The sequence below is a fragment of the Cydia amplana genome, chromosome 4 (genome assembly GCF_948474715.1).
Source record: "Cydia amplana chromosome 4, ilCydAmpl1.1, whole genome shotgun sequence".
Classification (NCBI taxonomy): Eukaryota; Metazoa; Arthropoda; class Insecta; order Lepidoptera; family Tortricidae; genus Cydia; species Cydia amplana.
This window is the reverse complement of record NC_086072.1, coordinates 17,883,449-17,909,264: the sequence shown is the minus strand read 5'-3', so window position 1 is coordinate 17,909,264 and position 25,816 is coordinate 17,883,449. Positions and strand designations below refer to the sequence as shown.

Genomic DNA, 25,816 nt, shown 5'->3' with positions numbered 1-25,816 from the left:
AATATGTGGAGAAGTCAAACAGAGGTGAGGGCATTAGTTGGCTTTGCCTCATGTAACTCATGTTGTGAAGGTAATCTCTACAAGTTGTGCTTGGCGGGAAATTATCGAGTAGACATATCAACAACGATGTGTAGGTATGAATAAAGCGTTGTTGTTACTCTGTTAATGCTAATTGGATCGATGGAGTAATCGTCAACGTAAACAAAGTTAGCAATCATGTGGTTTAAACGGTATTAATAATAACATTGTGTTAATTCGTTATTACCACAAATGGTTGACAAAAAATGGCGTGTTTTATGCTGACACATAATTATTGTTTCAATTTACTTATAATATGTTGCAAATTACATCGCGTGGACGGCAAAACTATTTGGTATTTTGATACATTGTATGACTGCGTGCCAGTTCAAAGTTGATTTAATATTCCAGAAAAACCCTAAATTGGAATCACTGTGATGAATAAGGAATAATTTTACATAGCAGAAAATCGAAGGCCATGTTATAAATAATACGATAATAACCTCGATTTACTCTGAGCACATGCATACTTCAACATTGAAGATGACACAATACAAATTGTTTTAAACAATGTGACAAGGTAAATAGTATGCATATTTGACATATTAATCACAACAGAAGATGATTTTATATATAGCTTTTAGAATTATCCTTTAATGTTTTCTGCTGCCGTGCTTGCCGACGGATAAACTTTACATTACTAACTTGTCGAAAAAAAATACACCTGCAGTCTTCAAGATAGCTATATTAGCAATTTTAATGGTACACATATCAAAACCGCATGATTTTTAGCAGAACCTACTACACTGTATATTATTACGACATTTCGCATTCTGAATATACCTTGTCTAGGATGTAAACACATTTGGTCATGTCATGATGTATGTTTGGTATAATTTGTCACCTGTCTAATTGTTGTATAATTCTAAAGAAACTACATCGACGAAAGCGCTCGAGGCACACAGTAACAATGAGAACTCGGTTTAATGTTACCGATATTGAATCGTAACGTTGTCGAACGTCGGTGAGGTAAAGGTAACGTCGATATTTCTCAAATCAGTTTGGCAAAGGCGGTATGAGTATGACCTTGTAAATAATGTAGCTACCACGGAGCTCTATCTTAATCTAATTAGCGGCTGTGCACATACACTTAGAGCAATAATCGCTGTTTATTTATATCTAACTGAACATTATAAAGGAAGGACGCCATTTCATACAAAAGGGGTTCCCGTCGGGATTGTGCTGGAACACATCAACTTACCCAATGAAATTTTTAATGAAGCAGTAGACGGCGAACAGGGTCGCATCATTGAGGCCTAGGTCCGGCTTGATCCTGGGCAAAGCGACAGCCGGCGAAGCGGCGTCAGGCGGCGGGGCGCGCATCTCCGGCGTAGCAGCGCTCATGACGGGCGCGACGCGCGGCCGCGTGCCCGACGCGTGCGGAGCGATCGTGACGGCCGGCTCGGCTGGCTCAGGGGCCTCGGCGGCCCTGCATAACAGCGCCGGCGCTCCCGGCACGCGGCACCCGCTCGCACCGTCGCCGGCGCGCCAACCACCCGCGTGTTCTCTCGCACGGCGCTCCGCCGACAAGAACCGCCAGTCCTTCACTACGACACGGCGTATCGATCGTGACGCCGCGCCTGCGCTCTAGGCGTCTAGTCTACACACCACGCACTGAGCGTCCGAGCCGGCTCACACGTCCAGCATCAGGAACGCTAGGTATATCACGAGAAAGAACCACGGGCAGAATAGATACATGCAAAGGGGCATAGTGCTATTTCCTATAAAGTCAAGTGTAAATTTTTAAGTTCCAGGTAGAAGTTCAGTGATAAACTGATCGTATAAATATAAAGCTGCGGGCAGCACATGCGGTGCGCGTGCGTCTGCCTGGTCGCGCGGCGGCAGTCTGACTGGGCGCGCTAGTTGCGTGCTCGCGCGCCCGATATCCGCTCACCGCCATATCTACACCACCTATAGTCAACAGAACACACGCACCCGCACACCTTGATTTAAACGCAGAAGGTGTGACAACCATAACTTCAACAGGAGGAAGTGTAACATTTCTCCAGATGCCAAAGTCAGATATTGGAACTATAGTAGCCAAAGGAAAGCCATGAATATTTTGGACACGCAATTAATACCTATATGGATATGTTTTGAACTGATAGAATTATTTTTAAATGCCTAGTGACAGTAGTTACCTTTTAAGTATACGCCTTTGTTATTCAATCTTATTTTAAGAGGCGCGCTTTGTTCAAACTCCAGCCATCCATAAAGGTCATACCACTTATAATTAAAAAAGCTTTAATAGTACCAGTTACTATACCGACGCTCAACTTAAATTATCTGTTTGATTGCAAGTCGTCATATTTTTACCCTCTACTGAGTAAACCGCCGCCCTAAATAATAGAACCAAGGTCAATGTCCGCATAGCTGTGTTTTCAATTGATCAAATCAAATCAATTGGGCTGCGGTGAAATGACGCAAAACGCTTTTTGCTGCTACCACAAGTGCCGCGGAATCGTCTAATGAATTCAAACTTTTTCTATTTTACTGAGACGTTCCACACTAGGATGCGGGCGACATATCAAATTTCGCCTCTACGGTACAATGACCTGGTTGATGTCTTCTGTTTTGTTAATCCGTGGCGTCAAAGCTTCGGCTGCCCGAGTATGATGGACGAGCGAGGATCAAAGGCAACTGCGATTATAGGAGTAATTAATCATGTTAAACCGATTGGTACTCCCTCGTCGGTTAAAAGGTAAAATTTAACACGTCCTCAGTTTACAGTAAGGACGATACATCATAAAATCAGTGCGATAATTAATAATTCCTCAAAAGCGAGCATAAGTGATATCTTGGTTGTCCCGCGTGGACATGTCGTGTTCTGGGAAGCCCGCGGCTTCCCGGCCGACTCCTGCTCTGTTCTGAGAAGCAGGCCAGACAGATACAAAATGCATTGCGATAATTACTCACCCCAATGCACTGAGCGCACAGGATAAGCGTATTTGGTTTTATAACGATCCGTTGAATCAATCTTTGTTTCAAAGTCATCCATGATGAATTTAGATACTCGGAAAAAAATGTACCTAAGTATGCTTGTTTCGCAAACAGCGACTTTACGCTTCGACACGGTTTATTCAATCGCTAAAATAAGATAAACCTGCCATAAAGAGAAAATGATACGACCTAAATTCCTAAAAAGGGAAACTCGCAGAAATTACAGCAAAGTAAACATAAATAGCTTGAATTTGTTAAAAGCAAAGTTTGCATTTGTAACTTAGGTAAGCGTTGTTGTTAGCAAAATCAATGCTTCCGTTCCTAATAAAAGGTCAGAAATCTTCGTTTTCCATGTTTGTAATTGTAAATTTTGTGAAACCATAATTTAATTACCTACTAAGGCAGTATTTTAAATTATTAATGCATTGCACAAGCTACTTTGTTGAGCGGTCTTCCTTCCACATGAGCAATTATAAATCATGGATGTATTTGCTTAGTGATTGATTTTTGCGGATTTTATCCATAATTAGTACCTTATAAAGGATGTGTGTAATGTGAGTTTAATTAGGTATGTTTGGGGAACACCCAAATATTCCGAAATATGTTTTTCCGACTTTCATAACCTCGATTTTCATAATCCCGATTTTTTATATGTCCGAAATATCGAAATGACGACTTTGAAAACCACGGAAGAAGAAAATCACGACTGTGTTATTTCCGAATACTTAAAATCCGATTTTCATATGGACGAAAGCTTAAAGTTCCGATTTAGAAAAAATCCGAAAATATTTTTTCCGAATTTGTCTATTCCGAAAAATCATTGACCGATCGGAAATAAAGTAATTCGGTTTTCAGAAATTCGATCTTTTGTAAACTCGGAATAATGAAATTCGTGATTTTTAAAATAAGACTTAAACGCACTTTTTTAAGTCTAACTAACCAAAATCCGAATCGGAGCACCCCACTATCCACGTGGTCTTGTCTGTCCTACCCCTACACTGTATGTCCTCCGGAGGCGCGGAGGGGAAGCAGCCCTCGCCCGCCGTAGCAAAGCGCAGAGCATTAGTGCCTGCGCTTTGCTACGCAAGGGCGAAGAGGCTGCTATGCCCGTAGCGCCGGAGCAGATGCTCCGTAGATGTCCGTAGCGCCCAACAAAAAAATTGTTGCCAGAAAAGTGGCTTAGGTTAGGTTAGAACTGCAACCCCACGAAAACAATCTGTTGCCAGAAAAGTGGGTTAGGTTAGGTTAGAACTGCGACCTCACGAAAACAAACTGTTGCCAGAAAAGTGGGTTAGGTTAGGTTAAAACTGCGTCCCCCAAGAAAACGAACTGTTGTCTAAAAAGTGGGTTAGGTTAGAACTGCAACCCCCAATAAAACGAACTGTTGCCAGAAAAGTGGGTTAGGTTAGGTTAGAACTGCGACCTAACGAAAACAAACTGTTGCCTGAAAGGTGGGTTAGGTTAGGTTAGAACTGCGACCCCCAAGAAAACGAACTATTGCCATAAAAGTGGGTTAGATTAGGTTAGAACTGCGACCTCACGAAAACAAACTGTTGCCAGAAAAGTGGGTTAGGTTAGGTTAAAACTGCGTCCCTCAAGAAAATGAACTGTTGTCTGGAAAGTGGGTTAGGTTAGGTTAGAACTGCAACCCCCAAGAAAACGAACTGTTGCCAGAAAAGTGGGTTAGGTTAGGTTAGAACTGCGACCCCACGAAAACAAACAAGGCGACCAGCAAGCCGAAGCTGCGGAGGCGAGCATTTATTGTGCCTGCGCTTTGATACGCAAGGGCGAAGGGGCTGCTTTGCCCGTAGCGCCGGAGCAGTTGCGGAGCACGAATCGATAAATTCGGAATTTAAAAAATGGGGATATTTAAAATAGGAGTCACGTGGAATCGGAATTCAAATTTTCGGAATAATGGCATTTCGGAATTCGTGATTTCAAAAATCGTAAATGTTAAATTCGGTGTTTATCACTATCGGAATTTTTATATTCGGAATTATGTGGTTCGGAATTTAATAAAATCGTCTTTTTTGCTATTCGGAAATATACGCTTTCGTGATTTTCATCATTCGTAATTACGACAGTCGGAATTTTGATGGGTCGAGCATTTAAAAAACGGAATAATAAAATTCGATATTCTAAAATTCGGCATAAAATATTTCGGAATTATGTAGTGTACCCGTATGTTTGATCTTCACTGGGCAAGATTATTTCATGATTCATGGGCATTTTTTTAAAGTAGGTATACGTATGAAAAAAAAAACAAATGTATGCTTAAGTGAAACTAACCTTGTGGTAAGCTATTTACACAATTTTCTAGGAATTCTTAGTCGGTCATTTTTTCCAGTGACAGACAGTAGTTAAGAATATAAATATGATATAAATAATTATAAACAAAAAAATTGCTTTTCAAAACTGTAACTAACACCATAGGATGTTAAAATCCTTTGCATATATCGATGCAGTGCAAATGTTCGTGCGAGAGAAAATTACAAAGTTGAATTCGCAATCAGTACTATGGTGTCTAACGTTCGCGTGCATCGTTCGATTGATGCAATATGACCCAGTTGTTATTTCTATGAGACTGCCCTAGCACCAGCCTCGTGTTGTAAAGCGTGATAGTCTGTTTACCATCTACTGGATAGTTTTAGCGGTGTTAACGTTTCAGGAAGACTGTTTAACAGCTTGGGATGTTCGATTTTATTCATCAAGTTTTAGGAAGTCGTGATTAAAGAAGTTGTATGGCGGAGTTGTCGTTTCTACTAACTTTTTACGGACAACTTCACATTAGAACGATTAGGAAAACATTGAGCTAATTGTAATTGTGACGACGACGAGAACGATTTTAATCAAATTAAGCTTTTGCCTCAAGGAGCTGCAGATTGGATATGTGTGAAACTACGCCACAACATATTTTAGAAATTAAAAAATACACTCAAAATAGATTATTGGTATGGCCTTTTCTATTATTGGTGTGCCGGGTACAAGACTAGCAGCTATTAGTTATTATCTAAGCTTACCTTTCGCATTTTATTAATTTGATCCTTGATTACGGATAGTTTTTAAGGATCACTTGTATTGGTTTGCGTAAAGCTACGCCCGGTAGCGTTGAGAGTAGCTAGTATGTTTACGCAAGTGTCAGCGATTTCCCGCCATCGGCAATCCGAACGCGTGCTACGGTGGCGCAAGGATCGGTCGTTATTATCATTACGGGCCGGGAGGCTGGTGTGCGCTCATTTATACACTGGTACATGTACTGATATATTCAATCAATCAATCTTTCTTGCCGTATCCGGCAATGGCGACTCCATCAACAGTTCTTATCCGGATTATGATATGACACGATGCGCCATGGAGTTTACCAGTCGAGTTGCGGACATATTAGTGAGTTAACATACTTATAAACTATATTAGCTTTCATTTCTAAGGAAGGAACTCTTTAGTGTTGGTAAGAATTATGTTATGAAAAATTGAGTTTATAATATTAAAAAATATTTAATCTTTTTAGTAATACATATCTATGTCAGTCTCTAGTTCTTGCCACCCTTCACTTTTGACCACCTCGTCCAGCAACTGTAAGATTTTTATTGAACTTAAAATAGACTCTATTTAAATACTCGCTGGGCAATTTACAAGTGTGAAATATTATTTTGCTGGCAAAGATGAGTTACTTACTGAGCGCTAGAGATAAAGCTCGAAAGCAAGACATAAGCCAAACTAGATTTTTCTCGATATCTGGCAAACCACCAATATGATGAAAAATTGATGTACCTAAGTAAACTTCGTCATTTTCACACCTCCGCCGACAAACAATTTTCCTATAAACTTTTGAAATTAAGTTTACCGATTTCACGGTTAGTATTAAATCATTCCTGTAGTTAGTGTTAAATCACCACATGCATAATAAATGTGTCCTTCACTATAAGATCTATGAGTAGAAACATATACCTATGCAAGTCCTATGCAGACCAGTACATCACTGATCACCTTATAATTAGAACTTCTGTACCTACATTTTTAGATTTCTTCGGTATGTTAAGGGATGTTAAACATTCTAAATTCGTGGTAACGTTACACGAGTAATAATAAAAACAAGGGAATGTTTTAATTAATTAACGAAAAAGAAAAACAGGTGGAGTTTTATAATGAGCAAGGATTAAGGTTATCTATGAGATTAAAAAAATGACTATTTATGATTATTATAGCGACGTAAAATTTCCGCTGTTTACAAAATAGTACTCGATTGGGTTTTAGATATTAACCTAACAATGATTGTTCGTTATTTTTCAAAACCTTATCTTAACACCTAAATTATAAGCAGAGATCGGACAGATTGGCGTCATTGCTCGCAATAATGTGGACATGACTCTGGAGTAAAAAAATTAATTAAAATAATTAATTATTTAATCAAATCTGGATTTGATTAAATAATTAATTATTTTAATTAATTTTTTTACTTGAGATTTAATTTTGTTCCCTAGTCAATAAATAGCACTTAAATATATTTTTGATACTTATATAAAAAAAATTATTACCTACAGAAAATAACAGACTGATTTGTTTTTTAAATAAACTGATAAATCTGTGTTATTTATTGATTAGGAATCAAAATTAAACCTCAGGTAAGAAATTAATTAAATGATTAATTATTTAATCAATTTTGGAGTCATGTCCACATTCTTGCGAGCAATGACGCAAATTTGTCCGATCTCTGATTATAAGGCACGTCATGATACATTATATTACCACATATCTTATGGATAATCCAAATACTTAGGTAACGGTTTAATATCGAGTTTCTACAGTTTAACGATTACGAATTAAACCAAGTGAGGAATTGGCAAAGCATTTTTTTTAAATAACGCCTGATTCAATAACTTATATCCAATCCAATCACAACTGCGAAGTTTCAAGTGTACCAAAAAGGGTCAGCGAGCGACGCAATTAAAACAACGCTGCTGGCTTCGGAAATAAACGCAGTCAGCAATGCAATAACAAACAACAAGCAATACAGCGTCGGTTTTAGAACTTCATTGCATTTTCATTGCCTCCCTCACGGCAACTCACGTGAGCGCGCCTGTGACTGGTTCAGGATAATTCCAAGTTACAGCGATCGATGTCGTGGTTTCATTGTAATTTGTAAGTAGATTCTGTGACTTCCTCCCCGTATAAGACGTTCACCCCCGTCACACTCCTCCTCTACCCATAGTACTCTTCAAATCATAAGTACCTATCCTACAATAATGAACACCATCTATATGCCAAATTGGACTTCAATCGTTTCGGAATAGATCATCAAGTGGTAACCTCGCAAATCTCCTGACCAGGCCAGTTTTTTTCTCTATCAGGCCTGACACTATGTATGAAGCCGAAAACAAGATGAAATGGAAAGGACTGGTGAAGACAGAAATCACAATGAAGACAATTATTACTTGAGTGGATTGATACTTGCGTTTCTAGACTGCTGTGCAAGCATACACACTAAAGATATTTGTCTCAAGATATGAAGATGACACGACTACGTGTCGTGACATGAGTGGCGAAGTGTAACAAGACCACACAGTATCACCGGCATTATGACGATAACATTCACATTTGCCGCGTAAGCTTTTATGAGGAATGCCAGGCATTCGACGGCGGCCTCGAGTGTTCTATTACTAGGTAGCAATGTTAAAGGCTCACCAGTCAAGCATAATAATGACCAGTGTCACGCTATTAATTTATAATTTGCTGAGAAAATTAAATTAAAACCAATAGTTTTAATGTATATGGCATTTTTTGTATCAAACTGTTTAATGCAAAATGGAATTACTAATTTGGCACATCGGCAGATAGATATTTTTATGACCTATATTAATGCATAAGTGGAAATTTGCTTGGTAGGCTAGATCGACTTCTATGAGATCGAATTCGCCGGCAAACGCTAGTATAAAACGACCGACCTAACTTTAGCCACGATAAGCAAATTCTGTAGGTAAAGTAAGAAGATCTCATTACAAAAGTTTCGAATAACAAGCGAACTTCATTTTATATCAATTAAAGCATGCCGACGGAATATCTTACAATTGTAAAAGCACATCTACAAACTGTGTCGGGTTACAGGATAGGATAGTATTGGGGTATACCCGTGTGAACTACGCGGCGGGTTCTCACGGCTGTTTATACAAAATGTAATTAAGAATAAAGAATGCTTGCTTGCTTCTCGGTATCACTGCGTATCGTCGCTTCTAAGAATCGCTACTACACTAGTCTAATATTTACAGCCTATCTATAGCTGTCAATATTTACTTGTGTATGCGCGGTATCTTTCTCCCTAATTTAATCTGTACCTAAAGTTAGCGATTCGAAGAAATACAACAAATTCTTTATTATCTTTACAATTGTCAAATAGGTTGATCAAAGTTACACAACGGCAGCAGTCAAAACGATCGATCTAGAAATTACAGCCACTAAACATGGTTTCCATACTGAATACTGGATTTGACATTTTAGTTTGACCCATTTTGTTCGTGTGAACGCTCGGTAAGTGTATAATTTAGTTTTCCGCTAGTTTATTATACGACCCGCAATTATGTTCAATTGCACTGAATTCGTGGAACAGTTAAATCCATGTGATCAATATCAACTGCTGCTAGTACACAAAATGGCTAAATTAAAACTTTTGGTGTTAATAAACTTTGTGAATTAAGTTGGAAAATAATTCTCCAGTTTCCACTGTATACAATAAACAAAATGTTACTGGTAGTAAACATACTATGTTAGATCGCGGTCATGTTTAAGGAAGCGTCGGGATTTCTGGGAAGAAAGCAAGCTGAAATAGCGTGCCAGGTCCTTGCAACATTGCTCTCTATTAGCGTTGGACATGTCCTAATGTCGGGTGTAAGCGATCACCGGTCAGCATCGTTAACGATTTATCAAATCGCAGCGCGCACGCAATCATCTACGGCTACTTTAGCATGATCGATATCATAACCATCATCATAATCTAGATAAGTGATATTACTGTAACATTCAACATATATTTTAGAATTCTCTCTACAAACTCATTTACAAAAGAAATATATCGCGCTTCAAATATAATAAAGCAAAAGGTCAGTATAATAAAACACTGTTTGTCTCTAACCAAACGGGGTTAGAGACAAACAGTGTTTTATTAGGGTTCCGTACCCAAAGGGTAAAAACGGGACCCTATTACTAAGACTCCGCTGTCCGTCCGTCCGTCCGTCCGTCCGTCCGTCCGTCCATCCGTATGTCACCAGGCTGTATCTCACGAACCGTGATAGACAGTTGAAATTTTCACAGATGATGTATTTCTGTTGCCGCTATAACAACAAATACTAAAAACAGAATAAAATAAAGATTTAAGTGGGGCTCCCATACAACAAACGTGATTTTTGACCGAAGTTAAGCAACGTCGGGCGGGGTCAGTATTTGGATCGGTGACCGTTTTTTTGCTTGTTTTTTTTTGTTTGTTTTGCTCTATTTTTTGTTCATCATCATCATCATCATCATCATAACTTAAGAGCTTTGCTCTTGTCGGTGGAGTAATCGCCAATCATTCCTTTCTTGTGCCAGTCTTTTAATTTCCTCATACGATGTATCATTTTTTATTTGGCATTTTTTTTGTTGATGGTGCGGAACCCTCCGTGCGCGAGTCCGACTCGCACTTGGCCGGTTTTTTATATAAATGATTGGCCTAGATTAGATCGTTATTCGCGCCGATAGGTCGTCGTTAACAGAGTCGTCGTTTGGCACCAGACGCGATAAATCATGAACGATTTAGCCGAAACAGGGAGCGTTTGTGCTAGTCCCACAATCATTCCCACGATATTGTGTATAGCACAAGTATTAAGCATAATGGAATGTGTAAAATAATGTCAGCTCACCAGGTGCCAAAGGGAAAATTTTGATGAGTATTCGGGGAACAAATGTTGACGCTCATTTGACTCTTGGCAAGGAAGCAGTGATTATTATAATTAAGCGGCATAAGCCAGAGGGTAAGTGTTTACGATTATATCTTCTTAGGACAATATTTTATCTTTAAAGGATTTCCTTTCACGTGTAATTTTCTTTTTGTCTGCAAATGCGATAAAAAAGATAATTACACGTGTTTTATTTAGAAGCTTAACTTGAGTCTGAAGTTGTCTGTCAAGAATCAGCTGTCTGGTGTTAGCAGAACGAAGAGGGTAAGAATAAAGTTGTATTGTAATGTAACCGCATAGTTATTGCTTGTAAGATGTAAGATTCATTCCTCAGCATAAACGACTTACATGACCAGAAATGCGAATATACAAAATATTTCGACTTTCTTTCTTTCTTTGAAAATGTAAGGGACTTTACTAAACCCATCGCGTAATTCTGTTTCCCAGTTTAACGTTCGGGATGCGATTTCTAATACAATATGTATACGCCCGTTCATGGCCCCCGGCTCCCGTCTGGCCTGTCAGTCGATTTCACGCGTTTTAATAATAAAATTACCAAAATACGTTTTCCGCAAACCCAAAAGGTTCAACGTCACCTATTTTCATCGTGGTTTGCAGCCATGCAGCACTACGGGGAAGGGACAAGGCTCTGTAATCCGACCAATTAGTTAGTCCCGTCACTTTGAAAATCAGTCTCGTAGCCGCCGCTTTGATCAACGGCGGACGTGCAAAATGAGCACCATCTTCGTCGCTAAAATTATCACAATGTTGTTTCTCTAAAGAGTTTAACGACATGTTGAAAAAAATAAATTAACATGCTCTAAGAATAGGCTGCGGTATGTATGTCAACGCGTATAAAACTTGTAATCCGAAACCAGGAGATGGCAGGAAACGGCAATTAAAACTTAGAGGTCTCCGGGGCAGCACCTAGTTTTAATTTAAATTGTCGTTCTGATTTATTGCGAGACGTAAGACAAATGTCGGTTGTTTTGAAATTACAGAAACTTAAGATCGTCAAGGTGGCACTTTTCAAAGGAATACTACATATAAAATATGTAGGTCAAACTTCTGGATTAAAAACTGGAAACGATAACGAAGCATTAAAATCTAACGGATTACCTTCATACCGGCGGAATGTGAGACAAAGAGCAAACGCTATGATAAAAGGCAATTTGTACCTGCAACAAAAAAAATTAGTATTTAAAATATAAATATAAGCATCAGTACGCAACTACGCAAAATTTCACGGCCGTTATCCTTTTAGAAACTTACAGGTAATAATAACACGTGGTAAAGGGGTATGAAATTGCAATAAGGAAACTATTCTTGACAGGCCACTATTTCTGGAAGCTACTTTCTGTGGTCTGAAAGTGACAAAGTTGCAGGGTGTTATGCTCGTTTGAATATATTATTAGTGTCTGAATGATAATCCGAATAATGTGTTACAAAGCAATAAAACATAAGTTATCTGATTTTACATAAGAACAGTCATTGCCAAGGAGTTGATTATTACAAGATCTTTAGTGCCGCACTAATCGTAAATTGTAATAACATTTACTCAATTTTATTATACAAATTCGCGTATTAAATATGGTACGTAATTTGCAGTGCGCATAAACATAATTATGCATTGCAGTGGAAGATCAGAAATGGTCAAGCAAATATGCAATAATCTGACTGTTGCGTACAGGAGAAGTCATTATTTATTTATTATTCGAATTTCTCGCAAGTCACTATATCAAATTGAATATTTGACCTTGCTCTTACGTTTTGGCTATAATTTATCACTAGCAAAGTAGATGAAATTGGTACATACAGTTGTATTATTTATCTGTATTATAAAGTGCAACCTCAAAATTTGTTATTTTCGTAATTTTCAAAGCACCTTGCACCTTATACGTATATGGACGTATCACTAGTTTTAATAGAACTGCATTTACTCGTAGCTGTGGAAGGTTTGGTTCAGCTGTTGCAAAAGTGGAGGTAAACTTGAACGTTTTACATCAATTAATGTGTCCAAAGGAACCTCGTGAGAAACCCGTCACGCGGCTCCGCGGTCTTGGACGGCAACCGGCAATTTTATTTAAATGTTTAATGCGAAAAGGCTTAAGGACTTGCAGTAACATTAAGTGCGGATACTTTTGGATTAATACTATTAGAAACTGATTGATGTAGCTTTAAGAACCAGTCTAAGTAAATGGCCTAGGCTTTCAATATTTCTTAGGGCAGGTTTCATTCAAGTTATATAGGTGTTAGGTATAAGTATTTTTTAACTTTTTCGATTCACTGTGCTTTCATTCTAATGACATCAAAGATCAAATTCATCCCTCATGTTTTTTATCATTGTTTTATGTAGTTTTCTTCAGTGGCCTTTGTAAAAACAGCAGGTTTATTTATCAGTAGGTATAGATATTATAAGATCATTTTGTGTATTCATAAAATAATTGAGACAGTCTATCACTAGTTAAAAGTAAAACTTAAGAGAAACAAACAAGAATCGTGTCGAAATTCGACGATTCAAGTCACACCGAAACTCAGCCGAGCGCCGAGCGTGCTTGGAGGCAATTTAGTCAGTTCCAAAACTCCGCGAAGAACAAAAAATACAAGAAAACGAACATGGAGGCAAGACTTTGAGTAATTTCTATCATTTTCGTGATGTATCCCATTCGCCAAATATTGCTTATGGCGAAGGAGCATTACGTTAATAATTGGTTACGGAGGTCCGAAGTAGTGTTGAGTTGCTCACTCGTGAGGCACCTCTTTTGTACCGCTCATTATGTTAAATTGTCGCAGTACTTCACACCGCTAAAATGTCTTACTTCACTCCTCTATTCATTTTACTCATTTACTCGCGCGCATCACAACACGCGCGACGCTCACAAATACTCACAACTCGCAAGAGTCGCGAGCGCGCGAACCGCTCGGTACTCGCCGACATTCAAATGAGGAAATGAGTCTGTTAACTGCCGAACTACAAACCTTATTGCAACGACAAAAGGTCCACCGAGAAATTCGTTGAAGTTTCGCTCACCCCCTCACGCGCACTGACTGGGACATTGGGACATTCCCTCAAAAATTCTTTCAAAATGAAACAATGAATTAGATTTACTCAAAGAGGGAGTGAGACAGACACGCGCCCAGTTTCAATATCGCCTCGCCGAAAATGAAACACGAAAGACAACAAGCGTAAGCGCTGCAGGCTTTCATACATCTTACGCCATTTTGAACTTAGTATTGCTACTTACTTGTCAAAATGGCTGGGTATTTACGAAGCTTGCTTAGAAACCGTTATCCTTTAAGTCAGTTTAAGTGACCAAAATATTATTTAAATTATTGAAGTATCATATGGTGGCGTATATATGATAATGTACATTAATTTATCAATAAAACAGCAAATATAATTTCATAGCCGAAAAATTCATGTACTTTTTAACGATGTGAATTTGTAATACTTTTTGTTAACCTGCTTCGTAAACAACCTCGAACATTTATAATTTTGACATGTGTTTGTAGTCTAGTTATGAGAGTTTCGTCGAGAATAATTTGTTCGTAATTTTCATTAGCTAATTTAGTTGTGTTTTATAGTGATAAGTCTTATAATTATACCAAAATAACAATATATGGACATTGTTTTCGCAATAAAATATACCGGCGGGTCGTCCTTGGTGTCTTTTGCATATAAAAATGAAGTGTAAAATGTTGCCGGCGGTAGCATTACCGCGCGAAAGTTAATAGTGCTTTTGTTTATACTCTTAATTTATTAGGTGATAAGTTAATCATTTCTATATAATAATGATAATGATATTGGATTTGTTCTCCTTAGTTTGCTACAAAGATGGTAGTTTCATGGTTAATACTTATTGAAATATATGAATAACTATTAAACTTAAAATTATATATAGTATCAAGGATTAATACTGAACAATCTAACAATAAAAATAATAAACAGCTAAATAAGAACAAGGTTCATAAAAGCATCAATAAATTAAGTTGCTATGTAGGATGCAGGTACTTTATATGTCTTTAGTTTAATTCTTAAATGTATGTCTTCTGTTGTTAACCTCCAGAATTGCACTCCAATTGAATATTTATGTGTATTTATAAAGGAAGTTAAAAATGCATAAATATGTCTATATATTAAATATTTTTTGTTGCCGTTGGAGTTTTTTGAAGCCGGAGGAATGGTTGAGGCTAAAAAAATGGTAGTACCTCACCTCATTTGAAGTAAGACATTGTAGTACTTCATTTTAGAAAATGAGGTACTCATACAAACTCATTTTAAATTGATGTCCTACCCATCACTAGTCCGAAGGGCCGAGCTCATTTACGAGAGTGCATGCACGCCAAATTGCTAAAGGACCGGTTTGGTATAAGCTACTAAAAGTTATAATTATTGCAAGTACTCGTAGTACTAATTGATTTAAATGCTCATTAAAAATTAATTTCAATTCGTTTTATGGGTCCTAAAGTCGATAGACAGAATTTAAGTTAGTTGATGCAATTTTGAGGGAAAGATTTTTAACCATCAAGTATCGTGTTGTTTACGCCCGTGAAATGCTGCCGGCGGTGTGCGTGGTCATTAACAGAAGCAAGGCTGACATCATCGCTCGACTTGGGACCGTAGCATTGTTATTGCGCCGCACCACGCCACGGAGCGAAAGAGGCGAGATGAGCTATCGCAAATTAACCGCTACGAATATTAAACGAACTGACGAATTGAAATTCTATGGATTCTCGGCCACGTTAGGTATACGAGTTTAGTATTCAATGTCACGGGCGTCCGATTACATCCAATAATTCGACGGTTCATTGATTTTTACTGCGATCAATTTTGCGCGCATTGTGTTAAATGATCCATTGATAGGTCTACAAGCCGAATGTCTTATTGATTAAACATTTAAGCCGCCTAAATCGTCCATTAAATGACTTTCAATTTTGAAATGTATTACTTAAAGCGTCCAATTAAAATCAAATAAGTCATTGCTACTGGAGTTGAAATTATCTGGGCGTTAGCTTCGATAACCTTCGATACTGAACACGGCCACATGTGACGGAAACCCATTTGCTGGTGGCTCAGGCACGCAATATGTCGGGAGCATAAAGATCGAAGAGAATAATAACGGGAATAGAGGTAAGGAACGTAATGAATAATTTGAGACTTAAGGAGGGTAATGATTTTTAAACTTAATGCAATGAACATTCCAAAGCTTTCAGTCAGGTGAAGTAGATAAGTTTGGAATAAATCTTAATTAATTCGAGATACAGGTTGATAGTGTTGATACACAGGGCGGCCGTTACGCTCCCGAAGGGCAGTAAAGGGATGGCTTGGAACACGAAGCTCCACTCTATATGCAAAGTAACAGTAATGAGCTCCGGGAACTCGGGCAATAAGCGAAAACTGTGTCTAAGCTAGTGCAACGCCCATGTGTCCGCTCTAAAACCATGACGGTATGACGGTAAGTTGTTGCTCATACGTATTTGTATTTTAATATTACCTACATACTTTCAACAGGGGTTTATATTTATGCTACAACGTGTGTGAATGACGACTTTGAAAATCTTATAGTTTATGTCAGCGGTTTTCAATCTTTTTTTTTTGACGGAACCCTTTTGGAAAGCGAAATACTTGATGGAACCCTACAATACGGTGGCGGCATAGTAAAATTTTTCGAGGCGACTAAAGCATAGTGTTCTAAATTCTTGCGGAACCCCTGCAGGGGTGTCGCGGCCCTAGGGTTCCGCGGAACACACTTAGAGTATGGCTGGTTTATGTAGTCGGAACCAGCCCATCGACACCCCATACTATGATAACTTAGGAACGTACTTGTTACCAACGTTGAGGCATAGTAAATAATCTTATCGAATTAAAATGACTGCTGTTGCATTTTGGTAACACATACCATACTTGCTTTCAAACATAGACGTATTATACCTACTTTTCTTTAGGTTGGTATGATCGGTAAAACGTCTACCGTCATTCTAAATTGTCGTGAAAGCGGTTATGTTACGTGTTTATTTTTGTGTTTAGACCAAATAACTTTAGCTTTTAGTTAAATGGGGGGCAAATCTTTAAGAAAATGTGAAGTTTGTGGGGTCAGGCGTGTAAGGAAACTTACTTCTGATATATTTTTAGCAAGATTTCCCCTTGATTCAAACAGGTCGGTAAACTGATGTTTTTGTGCGATATTTTCATTTTGAGTCGTTACCAGATACTAATTTAATTAGTTTGGAGTAGTTTTTATCGTTTACAATCCTTGATTAAAACGAAAACATTCTGTGAATAGATTCTTCTTGTAAAAACTAGGCAACCTAAGACACGAATAGTGTGCGAACAACTTATCGATAATCCCTTTATTTCAGATATCGACTATGGGTAAAGGTAACAGGTAATGAGGATTTGGAATATTTACCTATACAAAGGCTGAATGAAACTCCAACCTCTGAATATCTACAAGTGAATGAGCCTGACAGCTTTTTCCCTTTGTGGGAAGTTGGAGTTCACAGCCTTCACAGGCAAGACTCAGTGTTTGCAGGAGTGCTCTAAAAGTAGATTGTAGCTTTAGTTACGTTCATAAGCGTATTGTAATATGCCTACGTAAATATAAAACTATTTGTATCTTATCTTTATTATGTAAAATAAAATTATTTTTATATTTTGCATTTATTTTATTAATCCACCTGATTTTCAATATTTACTTTTACAGTAGTACAGTACAACAGCACGTATCGCACATTTATCGATATCGATAAACAGTAGGTACCGGAAGTGTCGAGCCCTAGCGTTGTTTTTTTTGTGTTGGCAGTATTGACATGTATTTGGTGTGTTGGCACAATGTACGTTCTTAATTCGGTTTAAGGCTTGTTCGAGAGTGCCGACTCTTAAAACGTAGTGATTTAATACTCTTTGGTCGGAACTAAAAAAATTGAGCAATTAAGCAATTAAGTGATTTCCATCGTTCCGACTTAATCTAATAAGCCCAAACTCATCGATGCGGTTGCATTTTATCGTAAAGGAAATTCCTGTGGTTACTCTTTCTTCTTCAACACAACAACAATATTTGTATTATTGTTTTTTCACCGAATATTCAAACCTAAACTCAATCAGCTTGAGGAAACGGTTCAATTTTAACAAATACATGGAGTGAACTTGAGTGAAGATACTGTATTCGAAGTCGAATCACAATGTATTCAACTAAGTTAATGCTTTAGTATTACTGCAAATTAGCAAAAACAGAAAATGATTTTACTGAACAAATGCATAATAGTCTTGTTAATAACCTAAACATAACAGGTACATGAAACGTTAAAAAACTAAATGCATTTGCTTCAAATTATCAATTTGTAGCTGTCATCGAAAATGTATACCGGATTCAATTATTCAAAGCAAAAAACGACTGGCCATCAATCATTGTCAGTCTTTTAAATACGGAATATAATTTGGAATCTGAAGGGGTAATCTTTGAAAAGGCAGTATTCTGATCGTAAAGATTTAACTGTATGTAAAGGTAACATACGTCAATACACCTTTTGAAAGATTTTTGCAAAACGCAAAACGTTTAGTAAGTTGATGAATACGTAAACAACAGGATTAGCATAACGATAAGGATCTAATGATCTAATCTAATGGGAGACGAGTATTAAATTAACTACCCGTGGCAGTTTTATTAGTTCCTGAAAACGTCAGCCACGGAAATAAACATAAAGAACAAACAAATTTACATTTTGTAATGCATAATTATGTTCCATCGTACGTTCACGGAAACGTACGAACGTGTCTTGCTATTTCAGTCAGTCTCGACACAAAAAGTACTGAGGTTGACTGAAGTAGCAGGACAAATTTAATTTATAAAACATTGGCAAGGATTTAGCCAAAACCTTCTATAAGGTTTTGGCTAAATCCTAGTTGTAGTAACACACGTAGTTGTTTATAGAATATACCTATGTATATTCTATAAACAACTACGTGTGTAATGAAATCGCTGCCTATAATAATGGTTTAACGCTTTAAAGCCCCAGTAAAAACACCAATGTCATTCCGATTATTTGAGGAACCCTACAGCCTCTCACAAAAACCGACCTGTTTATTCTGTTTCGTTCCACCGTTATTGAGTTGCTCACAAAAAACTTCGGCAAAAAGTCGCGAGATGAAATTGCGAAGAGTGCGTGAGGCGAAATGATGGTGCGATGGCACTGACGAAAAAGAATGACATACATAGGTATACCTACGTACCTACAACTCTTTACGAAGCATCCCATTTAGAAAATTAAACTTTCATTGACGCATTATTGAACACCACGTATTTCTCTATTTCTCCGAGCTTCAACTTTTATTTCAACTAAACATATAGAGGACACATATCTGCACAATCGGCCAGTTATACCTTCAATATACCGGTAACTTTGCACATTCATTAAAAACGTGACTGGAAATTTGCAAACAGAATTTAACTGCGCATTTAACATATTATATTTCGTATTCAAGCAAGTTTGAATGATCGTTATATAAATTACTAGGAGCGTAAATCGCCTATTGTTTCGAGACATTAACGAAAATTGATCCCTGATCACATAGCTGTGCTATGACATCAATTTCCGCTCTATATTGAGATTAATATTGCTCTTGTTCTCGATTAAAAGCCGTAATTATACATTTTGTAGGACAACTACGCGAATCGCTTCATTGAGAGAGGATTAGTTGTCTTTGTCACTTTGGACAGGCTTTCATAGTTATTGAGGTCAAAAATACCTAAGTGAAGAGTTAACTGTAGTTTTTTCGTGGATAGTTCGATCGCGATTTGATAGCCTGCAGCTCGGAACTGGTTCTAAATACGGACTTTGTACGCTGCGGCCAAATTAAAGGCATGATGTCATGGTTTTTTGCGACGGCTGCGGTACATTGAAGCAAACTTTTTGTGTGGTGCACAAAGCTTATGTTCGCGGTACCCTTGGTTTCTGATTAAATACAGATTGCCAGACAACTAAACTTTAGTTGTCATTTAAGGGGACGGTATATGACGTTTTCGATTTAGACCTCACTTTGTGCAATCAATTTGTTCAATGAATGATTAATAACTGCATTAAATTATACGTAAATCTGTTCACGAAGAAGCCGTGTACCGGCTCTTCATGCCATATTTTTTTTTATTTCCTGTAATTCTCTACAAATCGACACTAAAAGTGTCCAAAAATCAAAATATGGAGTTCCGTTTGAGCAAGACGCATTACAGTTTTGTCTTTGACAGTAATTGAGTTGTTGTGGGATTTTGAAGGCTAGATAACTAAACTACCAGATTATTATCTACTTATATTTTTACTCACAAATACAACACAGAAATTCAATCCCAAATGTAAACTTTCGTATAATTTCCATACATTGACGACATCACTCAAAACTCTTCTTCGAGTCAGATGGCCGTTGGCCTTGCATCGAAGCAGACGTGTACGTCGTCATAGCTCGTTTTTGACATTAATAAAGACATTTCATCATATACGCATACGAAAATGTATACCAGTAGATAAATTGTATTTCATAAAATAGGGTAAATAAATATAATCACGTCGAGCTCCAGTCAAATTTTAAATGTGAGTTGTTGTTATTTACGGGTCGTAACGGTCGAAAACAGCAGTAAATTATCCTAAAACAATACGATTACAATCGAATTTAAGTAACTTGTTCCTTCAAAACCCGCTTAAAATGAAAAAAGTTTAAAGACTCGTTTTACTGATTGGGATTGATTTTCATTATGCTGGTATCAATTTTGCGTCATTATAAAAATGTTAGACTTCTGTACGTCAATGACTTTTGATGTCAATTAATTGTAATCTTGTATTTATGTTAGAGAATATTATATGTTCATTTAAATATTACTCATCTATTAATACGAAGCGTAATTCGTTTAATACCTAAAGACTTGCAGTGTCTACACCTACTTTGTTGACGTTCGTTCCGTCTATGTATGCGATTACGTAACGTGCTGTTCTGATAATCTTCAAGAATCAAGATAATTAATAACGGCAAGACCAGCATTTAGTACCAGCGAGTTTTGCGGATTTGGAGACCGAGATGAAGCTTACAGGCCAATATCGCTGCGGCCTGGCCTGCTTATTGTTATGTGTATAAATCGAATGTTATATTAATTTACTATAAAAAACAATGTTTTATTTCAATGACATTCTGTGCGTAGAGGTATGTATGTTTCGGTGATTATAAGAATTATGTCCACACAATAATCGTGCAAAGCAGAGACTGCATTATTTCTTTACGGTATAAGCAGTAAGGAAAAACTCATTGGTATCCTGGCTCGTACCAATGAGTTTTTCGGAACTTATGTACGAAATATCATTTGATATTTACCACTAGCTTTTCGGTGAAGGAGGAAACATCGTGAGGAAACCTGCATACTCGTAGTGCATACATTTGCGAAGAAATTCAAAGCTGTGTGTGAAGTCCCCAATCCGCATTGGGCTAGCGTTGAGATTATTGTCTATACAGGGTGGTCCAAACCGTGACGTCCAAAAATCGTGGGCTATCATAATGTACCCCATATGTATGTTAGCCGATTTTTCGTACTTTTCAAGTTATGATTTTTTAAGCTTTTAACTTTTCCTATGTAGGTAATATTCTCCGACCGTCCTTAGTCTGGGACCGGTCTGAAAACCAGCGCCGGGCACCTAGGCCCGGCACACGCTGAGACTGGAACCCTTTGCCTAATACAAAGATCTTCTCACTTTTGTTTTGTATATGATAACAACTGTTTTATTTTATTATGTAAGTAATTCTAACTCTATTTTATGTTCATGTATGTGGCAATAAACAATGCTTATTCTTATTCTATTCTTATTCTTATTCCTATGAAATTCCGGGGTTCCCATACAGAGTGGCTGAAAAATAACTGCATTCCGTTGCCAGGGAGGTGTTGGGATTATACTGAGCAACTTTTATTATGGGACCAACCCCGAAATCGCAAAAAAAATTGGCTTTTTATACATTTTGGCTAGTCCATTTTCTATGGAAGGGTAATTTTTTTTCGCGGTTTCGGGGTTGGCCCCATTGTAAAAGTTGCTCAGTATAATCCCAAAACCTCCCTGGCAACGGAAATGCAGTTATTTTTTAGCCACTCTGTATGGGAACCCCGGAATTTCATATGAAAAGTTAAAAGTAAAAAAAAAACATAACTCGATAACTACGAAAAATCGGCTAACATACATGGGGTATATTCTGATAGCCCACGACGTGAGGAATCTAAAAAAAAGTTTTGGACGTCAAGGTTTGGACCGACCTGTATATAGGCTGAATTATTATTATTATTTATAGGCGGTACGGTACCGTTATTATTTATCAATACCGCTTCGTTTTGAAGGTACTATACCTGTTGAAATATAAAGTACGGTACCGGTATAAAATTGCAGCAGGTACAACAATTTTTTATAGGTGTACAGTCAGCTGCAGAGAAAAGATACCACCCCTGCATACAATCTTCTATGCAGGGGTGACCTGCAGCTGACTGTACCTAAACCATCACTGACCGAGCGTAGGCGAAGGTCTCCGTTTCAGCTTGGGCAAAAATACTTTCGTTTGTTCGAATGTTCTCCTTTGCATATCACATTTCTCAAATATCTCGAGAAAATTTGTAAGCAGGTTCGGTAGTTGGATATAATTACTCGGTTTCTTTTTTTTTTATAAGTTCTAATAGGCAGAGATTGTCATAAAGGACTTAAGCGACAGTAGGGTCTGTGGTACTTAAGACCATTGTGATTATTCGTATTACTGAATCGCGATTAGAAAGGGATTGAGATAGCTGTCAATCCATATTGATTTTGACGTAAGTGTAGGGAAATCTGTTATTTCTAATCCCTTTCTGATCGCGGCATGATAATAGTGTCCGACCGAAGATTCGGTTTCGGTTTCGGTTTCGGCCAGTTTCGGCCATAAAATCATGTTTCGGCCGTAGTTTCGGTTTCGGCCAAAAAACGGCCGAATCTTTCGGCCTGGCCGAAACATACGAAATAGTACTTCGTATTATGAAACTAAACTATATGACAAAGACCAAAAGTTGGGGAGCAAGTAGGACAACAATATTTATATATACAGAAATTTGTGTTTCGGTCGGACACTAATTATTAGGTACTTACTGATTACGCTGCGCCGCGTGGAACGTGAGGTGCGTTGGGGTAAGTACATACAAATCATTCAAGAAAAAAATCCATTTTAAGATCACTCGTGTGTCTGCCCCTAATAGACTAATTCAATTGAAATTTGGTACACATTTTTCACATATGACAAAGGGTCGGTGATCCAAAGATGGACTAGTAACGTAAATAAATAAACTTTTAACTTTGCGGCCATTTTTTTGTATCGTATGATATATCAGATATTAAATTGTAAGATATTTACTAATAATAAGCATTGGTCACGTAAATTCTTTTTAGTCTTTTTTTGCAAGTATGAATGATATAGAACATTATTTCAATTATTTTTAAAATTAAGCCTATCCAAAGGCGACTTGGAAGATGTGTCATGGGGATCTATATTCGTTTGGTGAAAAACAAGTTTTTTTGTCTAATTATCGTTTAAAACACAATCGATCGGCAATAACGCGGGCACATAAAACAAAAAACTTCTTTTTTCACTCATAAAACTCCTTAAACCTAATAAGAGCTAAACAAAAACAAGTGCGAGTCGGACTCGCATTCTAAGGGTTCCGTATATTAAGTCCGTCTCACGCTTGACTGCACATTTCTTATAGATTTTCCTGACATATATAGGTAAAGAACTACTTTGTGTATTTTTTTCAAAATTTTAGATCCAGTTGTTTCGGAGAAAGTGGGCGGAGAATGATCATTTTTTGCCTATTTTCATGAATAACTGCTGAACTATTAATCCTAAAATTATAAAAAAAATATATCTTTGAGATTCTTACAATGAGCTCTTTTATTTGATATGTAACACTATATAGTTTAAAAAACATATTTTTTAATTTCCCCCCCCCCCCCCCCCAAAAATGGCTACCGTATTTCAAATTCTCTAAAATACATTTTATTTACGTTACACGTCCATCTTTGGGTCACAAATTTACATTTGTGTGCCAAATTTACATATGTGTTCCAAATTTCAACTGAATTGGTCCAGTAGTTTCGGAGAAAATAGACTGTGACAGACGGACGGACAGACAGACAGACGCACGACGCAGAATTATATGTATATGCACTTATCCCAACGCACCTCTCGTTCTACGCTGCGCGGGGTTCATTGCCGCTCCTACCGCCGTAAGTGTAAGTACAACTACATCATCAAGGCTACGATCGAAGATAATCAGTTCAGCACTGAAATAATAGCGGTGGAATGCCAGTATAATATTTAATTATTTATTTTAATTTTATAAATTTAATAGCAAAATAAATAGCGAATATACGATACTCGTACAAGTAAATCTGTAAAGATCTTAGGGGTACATCAGCCGACATATATTATTAAATTTTATTTTGTCGGCCTTAATTAAATTTCCACCCTGCCGAAACTTTATTTATTTAAATTTTTAATTGAATTGATTTTTCGCCTTATGAATAACCGTATAGAGTAGTAAGTAGTAAATAACATTTTACATCTGACTTAATGACATCTGGGTTTATTCGGTTTAACTTTACAAAACGCGTATCTCGACAAAGCCATAATATGCAGAAAATAGTTAACAATCAAATGAATTAAATTAGAATTTAAATACGTCACGTGTGACATGAACAGACAAGGAGAGCAAGATTTAATGTATTGTTTCTCTTTCTTCTTTCAATGGAACGTTTTTACAGTTTCTGTTCCTCAAAAGAGGTCAGTGGTTAACACTAAACTCAAAACGCTATCTTAAAAAAACTTGATGGGTCAATGACCTGTCCCAGTAAAGTGAGGTAGTGTGCGTGAAGTGCGCTTGTGTGTGAAATGGGGTAAATTGACAGAATCTGAAAATTTACCCACCTCTACCGTCACCTTAAATGACCTGATCTAATCAAATGTTTTAGCTAATTTCAGATATGCATATTTAACTTTACTACTACTATACTATATTTAGAAAGGAGTAAAATTAGACGCAGTTGTTGACATTAATATTCAGTTGTTTCACGGCAAATATGTTCATGACAAATTCTGCACTAATTGAACGCTTTAGTGGATTACGGTATCCATTTCATGGTTAAGAGTTGACAAAACGGTCGATGATCGCTCTTGGCTCTCCGGTGACGCCTACGCACCCTCGCAGCTCGCAGCCAAATCGATCATCGCCGGGAACGACATTACCAAGACATATTTACTAGCCAAGAACATTACAACGGTAAATCTACGCACGGGACATAGAGTTCAAATTGGCCCATAATATTACACAAAAGAAAAGCCAAGCAGAAAGGAAAAACTGACAGGAAGACATCTGTCACTCAATATGGCTATCAGTGACACCTGAGCTCGTTCCGAGAATGGGTAAGTTGCCACGTGCCTTATAAAAGACTTCAGCGGCGAAGTATTGAGATAAATGAGCTCGAAAATAACGTTAATGAAGTATGAACGAGAAATTAAGCAGAATTTTGTTTCTATTATCCTCCTCTTGTAACCTTGCCACGCAAAGGGCATAAAGCTATAAAAAAGACATGAAAAGTAGCGTATCAATCAATTGAAGTGATAGACACCTGTGGTAATAAAATGGCCGTAAAAATAGGCGGTCATAAAACTACCCGTGTGAGTCAATCTTTATTTAAGGAAACCGTAAAAATTGGTAACAAGGATCAAAACAAACAAGACCACCGCGAAGAGCATTTGAAGTCAACGCGGTGTTCTTCAATATCTAGAAATAATTAAACACAAACCATATATATTATATTTTCAAAACTCTGCATCA

The 25,816-nt window shown here is 37.4% G+C and overlaps 1 protein-coding gene and 1 long non-coding RNA gene across 7 annotated transcripts in view; one reads left to right on the top strand and one right to left on the bottom strand.

The window, feature by feature from the left end:
• Nucleotides 1–22,250, top strand: part of LOC134647354 (uncharacterized) — a 444,045-nt gene extending 421,795 nt beyond the window's left edge. The window contains exon 3 of the long non-coding RNA XR_010096823.1: nucleotides 22,230–22,250. This is a non-coding gene — a long non-coding RNA (uncharacterized LOC134647354). The remainder of the gene's footprint in view (nucleotides 1–22,229) is intronic.
• Nucleotides 1–25,816, bottom strand: part of LOC134647332 (protein bunched, class 2/F/G isoform-like) — a 208,218-nt gene that overhangs the window by 36,597 nt on the left and 145,805 nt on the right. Inside the window, exon 3 of one of the 6 annotated variants that reach the window (XM_063501658.1) lies at nucleotides 11,989–12,118. The exons of the other annotated variants lie outside the window; for them this stretch is intronic. Coding sequence (XP_063357728.1) covers nucleotides 12,001–12,118 — 118 coding nt within the window. The 3' untranslated portion in view covers nucleotides 11,989–12,000. Of the gene's footprint in view, nucleotides 1–11,988; nucleotides 12,119–25,816 lie in introns of those variants that run through there. 6 annotated transcript variants of the gene reach the window in all.